A 17939-nucleotide genomic window follows, 5' to 3' on the forward strand; every position below is an offset into this window, starting at 1 on the left:
AATCTGTGGTAAGAACGCATTAGGATTCAGGGATGCAGTTGCCTGCATTGGATCGAGTGCTTCCCTAATTCTCCTTGTAACAATGTTTATGGTGCAAGATGCAGCAGCTGGAACCTGTAATTACTTCAATTACGCAGGAGATCGTGAAAGCTCTGCTTAACAGCCATTCAACCTGTTCAGCCTTAATAGGGGAACAAATGACTCTGAAACCACGTTCGAGGGAGTACGAAGTGAAAAAAAAAAGCTTTCATCGAGCATGTACAGCTGAATAGATCACAAGCAGACAACTATTAAAATGCTCCACTGATCTTAGTCGCCCTTGAATATCAAACTTTAATTATATTTCTTGAGTTTTTATCTACAGGTTGATTTATTTTGATGGCATCGCCGTCAGTGACGTTCGACTGCCTGCTCAGAGTGGCACCGCTGGGATTTAGGCCACGTTCACACTGCAGGTAAAAGTGGCCCAAATCTGATCTTTTTGGGGTTAAGTGACCAGGTCAGACTTCTTCAGGAGTAGTGTGAACACAAATCTAGCCCAGATCTGATTTTTTCAAATCAGATTCAGACCACTTCGGCCACGTTCATACTGCAGGTAAAAGTGGCCCAAATCTGATTCTTTTTGGGGTCAAGTGACCAGGTCAGACTTCTTCAGGAGTAGTGTGAACACTCAAATCTAGCCCAGTGACGTCATTGTTATTGTTCGTTTGCGCATGAGGGTCAGTTCAAAACAGCAAACAGTTCACACTGGTATCTGATATAGGCCACATTTTAAAAGGTAATGTGAACAGCCAAACAAAAAGATCAGATCTGAGCAAAATATCCGAATTGAGCATTAAGACTTGCAGTGTGAACGCGGCTTTAGAGACTGATGCAGCAGCGCTTTAGTCTTTTAGCTTGTACAGCTCTCATACTTCCTCGTCTGTACGCTCTGCTCAACACATCTCGCTCCAAAACAGAGGTTTTCCTTCAGTTTTTAGTTTGCTTTCATGGTGTAACCTAAAAAATGTGACCAAAACCCTTTTTACCAGTACACTGGCATTCTGTTACACTGGCGGATATTATGGGACATTTTCAATCAGTATAAACAAATGAATTATTTTATTTCCACAAGTCTGATCTAAAATGAGTCTGGACACTGTTGGCTCTCTAGATGAGATAATTTTCGGTCTGTTGTGATAAACATACACAGAATTTAGTTGGGTAAAGATAACACCAGAATTTAGATGCTTATGAACAAGCACTTCTGGCATCTCTGAAAGCAGAAATGGGTTTGAAACATTTGTTATATAATTATAGTTATGTATTGATAATTATGTACTGAAATATTGAAACATGTTTAACATTTTTCAGGGTGAAGATAAAGATAAACAGAGTATCAGAGTTTTCTCAGGATATTGAACTAAGGTTTTTATACAAATATGAGAGCGACAAGTAGCACTCGTGCTCTCCTTCTAAAAATGAGCACCTTATGTCATTAAAAGCCTCATTCTTTCTCCTCACCTGTTCAGTTAACAAAGCCATAAACAATACTGATTAGTCTAAATCAGCTCAATGTGAGCAATATGGCACCTCAAAGCACACACACTCACACCTCAAAAGAACTGCATAAACAAACAGTGCTAAGCAAACATGCTTTTGCTCTAGCTAACCGTTTCCAGGTGAAAGACCAGGACATTAAAAAGCTCACGGTTCTCTTTTATTCGCAAGCGCTCTCTGTGTCTGTACAGTCCCACCGGGAACAGAATGGAAAGCACGACAATAAAAGAAGTGGGAGAGCGAGGACAAGAAGTACATCTCAGCTGACAAGTTGCTTCTATGAAATGTTCTGAGAGAGAGAGAGAGAGAGAGAGAGAGAGAGAGAGAGAGAGAGAGAGAGAGAGAGAGAGAGAGAAGTAAAGAAGTAAAGAAGTAAAGAAGTAAAGAAAGAAAGAAAGAAAGAAAACCTCTTGGGTCTTGAGCTGCTGCCATTCTTTCATCCTGACAGGTATACAGAATATCCTCCCCTGAAGCACATAAATGACAGAGCATGTAATAACATCATGCCTATTATTTAACAGGACTTTCTATCATTGTGGCATGTTATTATCTGGGGAGAGAGGGAGCAGGAGCACAAGAAAGATAGACATTGTATTTTGGTGTATGCTTGACAAAAGAAAGTGATGGGAAAGACACTGGAGAGGCGAGATAGCAGATGATGAACGTGTTCTAGATCAGTCAGGAGAAGAAATCTCCGTCTCTGAGCTACGCACCACTCCCGGTGGCAGGAGATCCGTCGATGGTGGTAGAGAAGTCATGATGATGAGGTTATGTTCTCAGATGATAGATCTGTAGACAAGAGATGCTTGCTATATCAGGTTCCATCACTGATACACTGATGAAATCGGCTGCAGGACCTTTTCCTCTGTCTGTGTTGACGATTTAGAAGCAGTAAGAATATTTGATGTTTAAAACAGGATTATAGTTTTATGATTACTGGTAATCAAGTAAACGCCTCATTAGACTGTATGTTAGGTGAGATTTTCCTATATTACATGCAGTAATGAGGATTTAATGAAGATTAATTCATCACCTCTACCATAAAGCTCATTTAAACCTGAAATAAAAAAATGTTTACTCAAGGCCTCTGGTTGTTCAGTAGTCTTTCTTCTAGTCTAGAAAGGGGTGTGAAAAGAGAAACTTCACCCTGACACATAATAAATGGGATGCATTAAAAAAAATATATAGTTTGCGATGTGCTTAGTTAGTTCAGTGTTAATTTCTTGGTTGGTCCACAAGCAAATTCTCTCATTCATCATTTTCTGACAACGTTCAAGATCATGTTAATGAAATGTTCAGTTAAATCGTCAATGGAATGCAAACAACTTCACACCGAAAGTTCCACAAAACAATGCAGGTACAGTATATGACACAGTTGTGCTTAAATTGCAAGATAGACTCAGGTCGACTAGATGAAGTTGTACACTGTGGTATCAGGATGAAAGTTGTGGCATGGCTGAATGGGCTCAAGTACTAAAGCAGCGCTGCATCAGTCTCTTTACGTAGAGATAAAGTGAGGACTAAATCTTATAGACACTAATATTGGCTTGTATATTGATGAATAGCATAGTAGGTAAGGTATAATCCTGGATGAGATTGAACATCACATTTTAATAATAAAGATTAATATGTAAGACACATCAAGTCAATGTGGATTTTTTCAGAATTATTAAATCATTTTATAATATAAACAGTGATAAGTTTTTTTAATCCAAAAAAATGACAGTGCCGCAGGTAACACTGAAGGACTTCCAGCCAAATGGAATAAAAAGGAATTTCAAAACAAGCAGCTTTGACAGAAAGGCTTCCCCCTAACCGCTAATCAGTGTCAAATGTTCACAAAGATTTCACATACTGCAGATTATCTGATCAATCCACAGCTCAGGAGGAATTCATTTGTGTGAAAACAAACCTGCAATGATATTGTCCTTCCCGAAACACACACTGCACATGGTGCTCTCACTCGTGCTCAAACACATGCTCAGTGTCTGCAGGTCCTAAAGCTTGCATGCTTTGAGAAATAATTTGATGTTTATTTGGATTTGGAGCTCATTGATTGGAGGGTTGAAAAACTTTATCACCATAGCAACCATAACAAAACAGTAGAACCAATCCTGACAGTCAGGGATAATTGTAGACAGGACACGATAGAACAAACATAGCACATACACTACAGTTGGGAATTAACGGTAAAACATATTGATGGTTAATAAACAAATTTAAGAAATCTCACTGATATGCTAAGGTGTTCAATTAGGAGACAGTTATTTAAAAAAAAATATCGTTTTCAGGTGTTATGTATACACAAAATAATAATCAGTAGGTTTTTCAAAGGTTTTTAGGCTTTTATCCCAGTTTCCAGTTACATAACCAGCTGTGTTTTGTTGTTGTTGCTATTTTAACTTTAAGAAAGAGAAAAAAGAAGAGGCTGGTGAGGGAATGACTGTTTACATCTGCTTTAGCATAAGTGCAAACAGGAACTAACTTGTTTTACAGACAGTCCACAACTATGTACCATTTGTTAACATGAAAAAATACCTGATATTGGTATCAACAGAATATAACACTTCAGGAAGTGCTGTTAAAGGACAATAATAACAAGTAACAATAACCCTGCTTCTTGTGGACCCACATCACATCTCATCACTCCATCCCATAATTGTTTATTTTCCTACACATGCGCCAACGTGTTTGATTCCTAACATACTTTACCTTATTATTTCTGTGCAGCTTCTGTCTCACATCCTCACACCTTTCCAAAAGCTGCGAAAGCTCTGTCCGAGTGATCAACACATCAGCAGCAGGATTCTCGGGGCGCATCAGCGATCTGAGCACAAACAAATGTTTAATTAGTTCTTTAATTGCCAGTAATAAAGATATATTACAGCTGGTAAATGGAAGATAATATCATTAACCCTGGAGTGTCATCCCTATGACAGCCTGTGCTCTCTGCGGGGACGGAGAGAAAATTCATCTCAGCCGACTCATAAAGAACGATCAAGCTCCTCGACGTAGCGTGTCAGCCATGTCAAAATGACAGGCTTGACAGCCAAGACGGTGTCATATGCTTGTGTTCTTTTTATAGAGGCCAGCCCATTTCTTGGCTTGTTTCTGCTGATCGTCAAGCTGTCAGCAGAGAGAGGAGATGCGACTGTGCTTTTGCGGGGTGTAACCCAATGAAATTATGTGAGAGCAAAGTGCCATAATCCTGGCCTTTATTGGATCAGAAGCCCCAATAACAGGCACTTAGAGGCGGCAAGCTGAACTGAATAACTGCACTGCATCACTTCAACCCCTGCTCTACGAATACAGAGACTTAAAATGGCCTGATTTCTTTAACTGATCTGAGGGGGGCTGGATATTTATTCTGGGAGGGATCTGTAAAAATATTATATTAATATTATAAAATATTAGATGGTATAACATTATATATAGAGAGGCTTCAGGCTTCAATGCATGTCTTTGGACTGGAGTAGGGAACTGCAGGAAACCTCTAAAACATGGTGTGAAGAGGAATCAAGCCACTAAGCCTGGAGGTGTGACGCAAATGTGATAAATAACCACTATTTTTCCCTAGTAAAATGTACATGGAAGGAATCTACAGACTCAAAGACTGGCAATGGTGCCTAGTATGGTTAATGTGATACCTATGTATTCAATAAACAGGACTGTATATACTGAGTGACATTTTATGTATTCTTTGGTTTGATTACCTCTTGAACAACATATACACTTACCTGTCACCTTAATAGGAACAGCTGTGCATACATATAATTATCCAATCAGCATCATTCAATCATTTGTCAGGAGCATAATGCATACAATCAAACCCCAGGATTGGGGGAAAAAACTCATCTCAGTGACTTTGACAGTGGCATGGTTGCTGATGATAAATCAGCTGGTTTGAGTATTTCAAAAACTGCTGCATGAGCTATAACAGCAAAAGGCCACATCAGGATCTACTCCATATCACACCATGAATGAACACTTCATTATTATGGCTTACAGCAATAAATAGCAGATTTTATTTTTGTAAATGCATTCAAATCATGTTTTGCATTCTTAGTAATAAAAAGTTATTAAAAAAAAGCATGCCAAACATGATATGATTGTTTTTTTGGTTCAATTACTGAGTGATCAATAACAGTGGTTTGGAGGTGAGAGAAGAGAAGTATAAAGAAATCTCTGAAATCCAGAGATCATTTGAGTGACGTTGTGCTGCGTGCTTGTTGTCACGCACAACCAGTGTGCATGCTGCAATATACACCCATGTTCTGACCATCACTCTGTCTTTTTCTCTGTCACTATATATCCAATATAGATTATGTGTAATATGTTTTCTCAGGTTCCATACCAGTATAAAGTTACACATATAACCGATACAGTAAGAAGAATCATAGCAGAGACACCAGATCATCCTTCATACCTCCCACTACTGCCTGGGCCTGTTTCAGGAATTTCACACCTTTCTAAGGAAAATGCCAATGTCAGTTTTTTTCTTTCAAGTTGGACTGAAATGTTGCTTGAAATTTTATTCATGTCTAAATCAAATACCTCTGCTTCTATGGTAACCTGCCCAGAGGATGGACAAATTATTTGTAGTCAGGTCACTGAATTGTAGCCTTGCCACTCAGTAAGCATACCTTAATCTCTGTGTTAAAGGATCAAGGGCTTTCTCCACATCCTGACTGCGGCAGACCTGTGAGCTCAAGCCCTCAGACAGCAAAATCACCTGCAAAGCAATCAAGACACATGCAGAATGCATAAATATTAACAGAATAAAGAGTGAAAATGATGACAGTAGATCTGGTCTGATTCACATTTATATTACTAATTAAGCAGGCGCTTATCTACTTACTCCAACAGCCAAAAGAGCAACAGAACTAACTATCTGGAGAATCTACTTTTAAAAGACTTTTATAAGATTAAGCATTCAAGTGAATTTGAATATTAGGCACAATTTGAACATTAGCTGTAGAGCTACACGGTGTCCATATTGGATAATCCACAGGATACCAACATTGTGTCAGTTTCTTGAACACTGCATAAGGCACACCATAATGCAAGTATGTGCTCACTACATAGGTTATAACATAATGCAAGTACTGTATGTGCTCACTACATAGGGCATAACATAATGCATGTATATGTCCACTACATAGGGCATAACATAATGCATGTATATGTCCAGTACATAGGGTATAACATAATGCATGTATATAGGGTATAACATAATGCATGTATATAGGGTATAGCATAATGCATGTATATAGGGTATAGCATAATGCATGTATATAGGGTATAGCATAATGCATGTATATAGGGTATAGCATAATGCATGTATGTGTACACTACATAGGGTATAACATAATGCATGTATATAGGGTATAACATAATGCATGTATATAGGGTATAGCATAATGCATGTATGTGTACACTACATAGGGTATAACATAATGCATGTATATAGGGTATAACATAATGCATGTATATAGGGTATAGCATAATGCATGCATGTGTACACTACATAGGGTATAACATAATGCATGTATGAAAAATATGGTAATGTTTAAAGCATGTTCCTTAGAGGAAAGTTTAAGGTGGGAAATAATAAATGGCATGTCTGTATCCACACAGGTTTTCTCACATTAAGAAAAATCAAGGGTTCTTTAGTGGGAAAAATAGAAAAACCTTGTGTTAGTCTCTCCAGAATGAAAGACAAAATAGTGAAAAGCAAGAAAAAAATGATTTGTTGTCAAATGGAATGCTAGTTGTGCCACCCGCTGATAAATGTTATTACTATGGCAACCAGTTGTAAGAAGACCTACTGGGGACTTTATAGTACACTGGCTGACAGTGATAAAAATCACTATGATCCAAGTCATATTTTGGGTAAAAATAATATTTACATAGCAAAGGTGAATGTACAGCTTTGATAGTACCACATCAGTATCCAGAGAGTATAGGCAAGAGATAACAGCATTTTATAATCATGTTTTTATGTATTATATGTGTGCTCTGTCTGAGGCTTCACTTCACTTTAACTGCCATGAAACTGCAAACATAATCATTAGTAAAAAAGCTTTGATACCTGTCGTTCCAGCTGCATGACCTGAGCCTTGAGCAGATTGACTCTCCTCTCATCAAACATCTCCTCCTTGGCCTCCTCTAGGAGCTGCACGTACTGACACCTGAACACAGAGGCAGATGGTGGTGCCAGGCAGGAAGAAGGATCTGAACAACTGTTCTCAGAGAAGCACTTTATATAATGAACTGACAGGCTTTGAGGAAAGCAAATACACAATTCCCTCTGTTACCTCAGTTCTTCATACTGCGTTTTCAGCTTGGCATTTTCCTTTTCTAGTCTCTGAAATAAAAGTCAAGTGCGCATAAATATGAACGAAGCTAAGACCAAGGCAAAAAGCTTAGACTCTTAGAAGTACTCAAAATAACTACAGGTTCTAATTGTATAATAATATATAGTTGAAAATGAAATAAAATGATATAAAATATGAATAACATGCTTAATAACATGCTTGTATTTTAACAGTTGTGTTACTGAACACTTACTGAACTTACATTAGCTACTTCTTACACTCTCAGGGGCCACTTGAGCATCTGGTTGTATATGGAAATATTGACACTAAAGGCTGCTCATCACTTGTGCAGCACACATTTAGTTTAGATTATTTGACTAATCTGCGATCAGAAGGAATTTATTCCCCATCTGACGAATATCTTTGTGTGTGCAAACACAGTTAAAGGATGAACACGTCTGTGTTTGTCATGAGTCACTGTACCTGTATAATAACGGCATTAGCCTCGGTGTGTGTTTTCAGGGAACGTTTCTCCGGATCACTACTGATTAATGAGGTACTGTCCAGCGAGCACTTCCCCATCTGAGCACTGAGCGCCATCTGGAAAAGAGACACGAGAACAAGACTGGAGATGAAGATGGAGGATGAATCCAAAAAGAAGTCCATTTGGTGTATTAGTTATTATTTATTAACCTGTGGGATTTTAACTAATGCGCTCATTTTGATTATGTCAAAATTTTAACTTTACTGTCTCCCCCAGCCAAAAAGTTTCTCATGAAAAAAAAAAAGGGGGGGGGGGACAAGAAAAAAAGGAGGAAAGAAAGACAAAGAGCAAGTAGGAATGAGTGAGAGAGAAAAGATCACAAGAGAGAAATCACAGGGAGAAGAGCAAGAGGGAGAAGGACAAAGAAAAGAGAATGATAGAAATAAGCAAAAAGGAGGGGAAAAGGAGGGAATGTTAAAAGAAGTGGGAAAGTGAGAGCAAGAAAGAAAAGATGCGAAAAATAAAAGAGAGAGAGAGAGAGACAGCTGGAGATATTATTGGTAATTTATGGGCTGAACATCCTGTGATGACCTCAACACCTTTGATTTCCCCTGCCCCCTTCTGCGCAATCCACCCTTCCCCAGTCCATACCATCACTTTCTAACAGATTAATATGCAATCACACACTCATTTACAGCTGTAACTCTTAAGATACTCTTGTCTATTTCTTTTGCTCTCTGCAGCAAAAAGAGAAAGAATCCTCAAAAAAAAAAAAAAAAAAAAAAAAAAGAGAGAGAGTGAGCAGAAGTGTGACAAATGCTTGTAGCTGTGCACATCTGGCTTGGCCGGTGTGTGAGGTGTGGGAACAGGCCAATGGGCCGTGTGCTCTAATCCGTGAAGTTCTATCTGAGAGAAGTGTGAGCTGCTGGAAAGAATTACAGGTCAACACATGCTTTTCTGCCTTAGGGTACCTGACTGCAGGAGAGGCAGCGTCTCGTCACATTACAGACCATTTACATAAAACAAGGCACATAAAAACACACACTAACACATCGAACGGGGTTTTTATCTGTGACGTCAAAGTGGTATGAACTTCCTTTTGGAGGTGGAGCAAGGAAAGAGAGAGGCAGGAACGAGACTGGAGAAGACTGCCATGTATAGTACTGCATATGTATAAAGCCTGGAATACAATGACAGAATTTAGCCTTATAATCAGATCATTTACAGCATGAATACATCGGTCGGTCCCGTGTGCTCCCCATAACCCTCATTTTAATATGGCCTGCTTGCACACTGCAAAAAATGTCACTGCATGAGAATATCATGTATACCGTCATAATTATCCAGTATTTCTTTTAACACTTCAATCAACTAAATGTAAGATTATTAAAACTATTTCTAGATCTAATAGTCTTAACAAAACAAAAACACTTTCTGGTGTCTTTTAGCTTTAAAATTCTAAATATAAGAATTTAATGAATACAAGATTCATACAAATTTCCTGATAAGAAACAGGATAGAAATTTGCATATATTCAAGACATTTGTAGACGTTCTATTTATTCACTAAATACCTTTTGCTAAAATGAAATACAAATATATTTTCACTAGGAGGTAGAGGCACAGCTTTACAGAGGACAAAGGGATTAGCATTAATAGCAGAGGGAAAACAAATCAATAAGGGATTTGCCTTTTCTCTGCTGGAGAGTGTGTAATCAGGTTTTAAAAGCAGAGCGGATCTTTTCGACAGAGTGCACGTAGTGTGTAGCTCATTAAACCTGAATCTTATTTTAAAAGAACATGAAATGTGCTCTGAAAGACTGATAGCCTTCCTCATGTCACTATCTTGAGTTTGAGTCATTCTCACAGTTTCATTGTCCATTTCTACACACAAACACACACACACACACAAACATATTGTGGAACTTTAACACGCTTTCTTGTGCAGTTACCACACAGTGTAAAGTAAACCTTTTCTTTATATTTGGTGGAAAACATTAGTACACGTTATAGAACATTTCATTTTGCTCTGTTGGTTCATGTTGGTTGCTGCCATGCAATGCTGTTAGCAATAATAAAAAGAAAAATAAAACAATGAGTTTGTTCGTTAATTAATGATTGTATGTTGAGGACAGCTGAAGCTTGCCCGAACAATAATGCAGGTCTTTAATAATGAGTGTAAGGTGCTGTAAATTTGCAAACAAGCAAAGTTTAGATGTGTACCCAATATAGACCAGGGGTCTTCAATCTTATCCACAAAGGTCCGACGGCGGCTGCGGCCTTTCATTCCAGCCAAGTCGATGGAACACTTGTTAGTTGATTGGAGACCAAGACGAACTGATTAAACAAGTGGAATTGGGTGCGACTCCTGCTGGGTTGGAATGAAAACTTGCAGCCACGTCGACCCGTTCAGGATAACACAAAAGGACACTGATGTAGGAGAATGCTTGTAGCTCAGTGCTCACAGAAATGAAGTGCTCTCATGTGACAGTTTCTCTTTACTCACAAATGCCTTTGTTAACATACAAATCACGGTGCCTTTAATAACCATGTTCATGATTATTGCTCTGCGTGCTCAGGTCATCCTCCCTCATGCACTTTATTAAAGATGCATATTAAACACACTATGATGCTATAATCAGGTTATTTGTAATGTCTCCACATGATATATTTTTTACAGAGCACAGCAGTCTGCTTTACTCTGATTGCTGTCATTAATCAGGGACCACGTTCAGGTCGCTGCCATTTCATGTTGTTTGGATACTGGATACTGTTACGTGTCATAGAAGGTGGGGTACATAACTGTATCGGCTCAATAACAAATAGTCATTATTATCTTTCCTGAGATCACAACATATTTCAGATAATCCACACAGCATGTAACCACAGTGCTTACAGCACATCCCTATTTAATACATTAGCTAGACCACATGACCTCATTACAGCGATGCTCTATTGCAGAATAAATATAAGCACCTCGATTCACATCATCCTCCCTGATCTGGTACAACCTCACAGTTCTTCCAGGAGCCTGATCTGGTTCTCAAAGGGTTTATTAACTTTGGACAATCTTTTTAACGATAATGGAACGCGCTCTTTCCAAGACATAAAAACAACATATTCTCTCCAATATTAAACTGTGTTTCATTCTAGGCTTGTAAAAATCTCCTTAGATGCTCATTTAACTGCTCATCCTTCAATTAAATACATCAACATTATGCTTGCATAAGAGTTTTACAGGTTAAGGAGAGTCAGCAGTGAGGGGAAAAGTAGCTGCAGTCCTTTCAGGATAAAGGGGCTGATTTATTGTCAAAAATCTTGTTCCTCAGCAAATCTATTTTAAGCTCAGATACAAGCTGTATACTACTTCTTCAAAACCCTATTAAATGACAGAATCTATACTGTCGCTATTATAAATTATACATAAGGCAGAAAACCCATCAGTTGTGTGGATGGATAGATGACTAGATAGATAGATGGCTAGATAGATAGATAGATAGATAGATGGCTAGATAGATAGATAGATAGATAGATAGATGGCTAGATAGATAGATAGATGGCTAGATAGATAGATAGATAGATGGCTAGATAGATAGATAGATAAATGGCTAGATAGATAGATAGATAGATAGATAGATAGATAGATAGATAGATAGATAGATAGATAGATAGATAGATAGATAGATAGACAGATAGATAGATAGATAGATAGATAGATAGATAGATAGATAGATAGATAGATAGATAGATAGATAGACAGACCAGTTTACTGGATATACCACAGCAATTATTAATTTCTTTTACCACAGATTTTATTCATATATGATGGGCAAATTGTACTTATTATACTATATTTCTAGATACATGCTGTGGAAAATGTCTGCAAGACAAATTAGTTGCTATTAGCCCTTACACTGCAGCAGGCTTCTATAAAAGTACTCCATCCTTAGACTTTTCTGTGGTGAAAAACAAAGCTTTTCCTGGACCTGACTGTAAAAAAGCACTGACACAGGAGACTCCATAGAGGAATGTTAAATAAACACACTCTCATTGGAAACTTCACCATATCTACAGTATACTATTATGCATGCTTTTATACACACGTTTATACGGAACATCAAAAAATACCCTGAAAGCCCTGAAAGTTGTTGCCAAAGAAATGCTAACTAATTTGGATGAAATCATTCATTTAAATCTGATATACGCCTCACAGCCAGTATTACCTATCAAAGCTGCTGTGAAAGAAAATGAATCAACGTTATGGCCAATCAGATTCAAGACTACAACAGCACATTAAAGTAAGTGACGAAGTGTTACATGTGTTTTGTTTATCCTTTGGGTGAGGGTGGCTCACTTTATTATTTCATATATTTATTTTTTGATTGCTCAGCTTCTTTACCGTCTGGCTTCATGACTTCATGTCTAACCGAAGTAAACCGAGACCTACAGTATGCTGAATTTTATGGAACACAAGCTGCATTGTGGATTTCTATTTTATTTTCACTCTTACTGAAGTGGACATCTGTAACAATCTATACTCCAGGGTATAACCAGAGTATTCCCATAATAAAAAAAGAATTACAACAAAGTACAGAAGTACAGGATCAGCAGTCATACGGCCCACTACTAAGAACTAAAACATCTGGATTTCACAGAGGAACGTTAAGGCCGCTCTTCCAACCGACACTAACAAAGCAGAATGTGAGTCGCTTCTGCTTCTGCCTGCCCTTTGAATCAAAACAGATTATCGTGTGAACAGCATTAGGGAACACTGCCATCTAGGCAAGGAAAGAGTCAATGCAGCCTAGAGGCACTGGTGCTGAGTTTCCATTAAATCTTTAAAACGTGTGGACTGTCAGAGTCTCTCCACATGCATGACGACCTGGTACTTGGTGAAAAGGTGCTGGAAAAAAGAATCACCCAGCAGTAGTTTAATGAGCACCAGCTAGACCAGAGAGCAAGATCTGGAACCTGTTCTTTTCCACTCAGAACAAAAAGTCATCTGAGATCAGCATTCTTGTCCGAATATAAAAAGTGCAAACCCGGTTGTTGGCGGAGTAAACTGGTTTTAAACCCGAACATCTCAGATGTTTTGTAATCCTCGGATGTAGCTTTGATAGGATTCCAGAACTATTTGAACACATCGCTGGAGGTCTGCTTTCCTCTGGCACGACGTTTAAAGGCAGCGTTATAATCCCTGACCATGCAGATTTCACGACATGTGTAGTGTTCTCTAAATCCTTTAATCAACCATTCCCAATGTCCAGCTCTTATCTAAGCATTGCAGCTGGGCTGGAGTGCTGGATCTCCCAGCGTTGCGTTAGAAGAATGCATAAAGGATCATGTTAGAGAGACGGAGCACTGATCAATAACAGCTCCACATATGGCATCCACAGTGCTGTGTCTTCTGCTTTCTTTTTTTCTTCTTCATTTGTTTTTGGCTGCAGATCTTATTGGACATTCACTGAGCAATCAGCAAACGATTTGTAATGCGGCTCAGGTGGCCTTATATTTCCAAAAGGTATCATTTGACTTTGTGTGGAACCCTGCATGCAAACATTTGGTAACTTGTACACGATTAGGGCCCTGTTCTCGCCGAGCATGACTTTCACATCAGACACAGAAAGAGCGAGAGAGGAAAACATGAGACAGAGAGGGAGAAGGAGGAAAATAGAGATGCGATCAATAAACGGATACATTAGAAGATGCCATGGGACTGGCTGGGCATGCGCATATGGGACAGCTCACATTAGCCACCGCACGCCAAAGCCAGACAGGCAAATTTTTCCTTCCCCCTCTCTTTCTCAACCATACGTCTGAGTCCTGAAGCTTAATACAATTGAAGAGATGCCATCTTTATCTACGGCCTAGCGAACCTGCCAGAGCAGTATGCTGTTCATTTTGTCTAGTCCCGGCACACATGAAATGCTGTGCTTATTTTAAGCCAAGCACAACCAACAGAAGAGGCACCCATCAATGGTGGGGAGGGGGGGAGGGGGTTGGGGGGGGTCAGCACTGAATGGATCTGCCCTCCTGCAGCCTTATGAAAAGTGAACATGGGTAGCATTAATCCCAGCAGGAAGTCCTGCAGACACGACACGTCCAGTGCCAAAGCAGTGCACTTAATTAGTGAGCAGGTTCCGTCTAGGCAGCCAAGGCCACGACCTCCTCCAGGGGGAATAATGAGCCAGGCAATGTTTGGGACCTCGGGTGCAGGCGCCCAGCGCTGTTTGTGGCCTCAGAAATGCTAAAATGACAGACTGGGGTGACCGGACAGTGAACCGTACACTTGGCAATGCTGAGCTGCCAACCGAAGTATGGCTTGGGCAATCAGTTGTTTTGTGTTGCCTTTTTGTTTTCAGGCAAGAGGCGCGTTCAGAAAGGGTGCTGGAGAAAGAGATCATCAGCGCAGCGCAACTACTCCTTCCAATAGTAAAGTGAAAAAAGTGAAAAGAAAAAAATCAAAGAACAAGTATTTAAACTTGGGAAAGGGGCAACCGCTTTGTAGGAGCAAAGCCAATCAAACCTATTTAAATAATGCTGAGGAACATGGGATGGGAAGCAAATGTAAATGGACTGTGAGATTGCCTCAGCTCTAGAGATTGCCTGGATGTGTGTGGGGGGCTTGGATTTATATGTTGCTGCTTCAAAAATCTGTGGTTTGCGGGAGAATAAGTGGCGAGGAAAGAGAGTGGAGAAAGCAGCAGGGAACAATTTCTTTTGCAGCCCGTTTTGATTCCACAGCTCATAAATGAAAATCAGATTTGAGAAGAGATGCAAGTCTGGAAATACTTGAAATTTGCTTAGGACGCTGCTGACTTCATTTTAAACGCCGAATCAACAAAAATCATTTTCAAATGATAAAGAAGTTCTGTGCTAAATTGTGTCTTTATGCAATTTTCTGAGATAATAGAGAAAGTAGATGAATTTAATAAAGAAAGAAAGAAAGAAAGAAAGAAAGAAAGAAAGAAAGAAAGAAAGAAAGAAAGAAAGAAAGAAAGAAAAGCTTAATTAAAGATATTTTTTCTCATTAATAAGCTAGGTTTGGTAGCTGTAATGTTGCCATTTTAAGGTCATACATTTTTTTCAAAGTAAATATTGTAAAACTTTGGGTATAATATTAATATATCTGCTGCCTAATCTATTTCTACTTAATAAATAATTAGGAGGATCCCAGACATCTGGACCTTGGTCTTTTTCCATTTTTTTTTTTTTGTCCGTTCTACATCCAGTTGTCAATATGGAAATAGTGACATCCTCATATACTCACTGAAGCCTCCGTCAGCTTGAGGCCAAGAATCGGATCAGATTCCAACATATTAAAGGATGAAGCAATTATTAAAATGCTTTTTGAGGAATCAGGAGACAAGAGGTAGGAGATTTGTAGAGAAAGTGAGCCCCTGTGTATCCTATGTGAACATAGTTTTTGCTCCTGAGTATATTTACTTAAACAAACAATGGGTATAAACAAAATGCCTGCATGAACATGTATTTATTTTAAAAATTAAAATTAGGGCCCTTGAGCAAGGCCCTTAACCCTAAACTGTTTTGTTGTAGAAATGAGATCAAGAGCATCTGCCAAATGCTGTAAATGTAGCGTTAAATGTAATTATCAGTTTAATTATAAATGATAAAAAATGGATAGAATCTAGGCTAAAATACTATACAATATAATAGCATCTTTCCGTAGATTACATATTATAAAAACTTTACACGTGTGATATAGACATATACTGCAATAATGTGTAAATATGGATCACATAGTGTGTATATGCAAATCTGTTAATAAAGCTGAAAGATGTTGTGAATATTAAAGAAAACATTAAAGTGGCTGTAAATATGTCTATTCTTCATTTCTTCCCTGTCCTTATATCCTATTCTGGCATAGCTTTGATGAGAAGAGGAGCTAAGAAACAGAGGAATTAAAAAAGGAGGCTCAGTGGAAGGAAGCCTGAGGAGACACATGTTGGTGAAAGGAAGCTGTAATGGGTCTGTGATGCCACCTGGTGGTAGCTGGTTTCCACTTCAGATCTGAATCTGAGCTGGTAATCTGTCACAGTTCAGGCAAAATGAGTCACATTTCACTCAGGACTGACAGCTGGGTGTTGTAGAACTGCTCACAAGGTGGGTGAGGTGAAATAATAATAAAAATAATAATAATTATGATGATGATAGTAATAATAATAAAATGATAATAATAATAATAAAATAATGATGATGATGATAAAACAATAATGATGATAGTAATAATAATAAAATAATAATAATGATGATGATGATGATGATAATAATAATAATAATAATAATAATAATACATAATAAAATACATTAAACGCGTACATAAATAAGGACTGTAAGAATTACATATTGCAATCTCAGACAAATATATTAATAAATTAAAAATAGAATAAATTTCATTCAATATCACTATTATATGTTCATATCCCCAGCCTTATGTCTAATGCTACGTTCACACATACAGTGACGCGACAGCGTTTGTAACTAGATGTGGGTTTGTCCAGTGACTATGAGTTTAATCCAACCCTGAATAAATACAACAAGCAAGACTATAAATAATGTTGACATAAAATGTCTATGTCGCTAATGAAACAGGTCACAGTTAAAGCCATCTCAGGATACAAAACAATCATCAAATAAACTGCTATTATAGTTTATTTTAGCAAGTGATTTAAAGGTGAAAACGTTTTTTTTAAATGCATTTTTTTGTGGGGAACAACTGACGAATGAATGAATGAATGAATGACGGTTTTATCAAGGTTGTCAAACACATTTCTTCAGATTTGTGTGGAGATATAATCAAATCTCACTCTCTCGCCCTTCCCAATATGGCGAATGTGTTGACGTACTCGAGTAGCTACCGACAGCAGCTAACGCACCAGAGCTTCTGTTTGCATAAACTCTTTACACAAACAAACACAATTACATTCCACGTTTATGAGATATTCCTTATAGACTAAGCCGCCTAGCAAGTGAACATCTCTAAAATGTAAACTTACAGCTTTTTATTTGAACTTAGTTATGCAAAAAACAATTTGAATAACATTTACTAGCTAAACATTTTAGCTACAGTGATTGTTGCACGCGCTATTTCCGGGGGTTAAACTGTGTGGGTTTTGTATCGGTTTTGTGGTTTTTATATCATTATAGAGAACTTACGTTAAAGTTGTGCGTCTTGTTGCGGATGCTTCTGGTTGCTACCCAAATAAACCCACCTGCAGATTTCAAAATAAAAGCTTAGGGTTTCTATAATTATTAAAACAGTATAAAATAATCAATCAATGACTGCCGGAAGTTGATTGTTTTGTAAACATCACCTAATAAAGTGTTTTATTTATTTTATATTAAACAGAAGATTTGTCCGTTACTCCAATTTGATATTAATAAAGAATGTGACTTTGTTTATCTGCCTACTTTTTCCCTCCCTTTTAAGACAAAGAAATTCATTATTTAATTCATCATGATATAATTATAATATTTTAAAGCATATTTCTATGCATTTTAACATTTCTGCATATTCACATCTTACTTAATGTTATTTGGATTCTAATTAAAACCTTATTCCACATTTGAGATTTCCTG

General features: G+C 38.0%; 1 protein-coding gene across 2 annotated transcripts in view; it reads right to left on the reverse strand.

The window, feature by feature from the left end:
* Nucleotides 1-17641, reverse strand: part of LOC132855390 (uncharacterized) — a 62183-nt gene extending 44542 nt beyond the window's left edge. For both annotated transcript variants that reach the window (XM_060884291.1, XM_060884290.1), the window contains exons 1-6: nucleotides 17517-17641; nucleotides 8340-8456; nucleotides 7857-7906; nucleotides 7631-7730; nucleotides 6183-6271; nucleotides 4252-4366 (exon numbers count right to left, since the gene is read on the reverse strand). In XM_060884291.1, the coding sequence (XP_060740274.1) occupies nucleotides 4252-4366; nucleotides 6183-6271; nucleotides 7631-7730; nucleotides 7857-7906; nucleotides 8340-8456 (471 nt within the window). In that variant the 5' untranslated portion in view covers nucleotides 17517-17641. The remainder of the gene's footprint in view (nucleotides 1-4251; nucleotides 4367-6182; nucleotides 6272-7630; nucleotides 7731-7856; nucleotides 7907-8339; nucleotides 8457-17516) is intronic.
* Between the last annotated feature and the right edge of the window lie 298 nt (nucleotides 17642-17939).

This window comes from Tachysurus vachellii, chromosome 12, assembly GCF_030014155.1.
Source record: "Tachysurus vachellii isolate PV-2020 chromosome 12, HZAU_Pvac_v1, whole genome shotgun sequence".
NCBI classification, from domain to species: domain Eukaryota; kingdom Metazoa; phylum Chordata; class Actinopteri; order Siluriformes; family Bagridae; genus Tachysurus; species Tachysurus vachellii.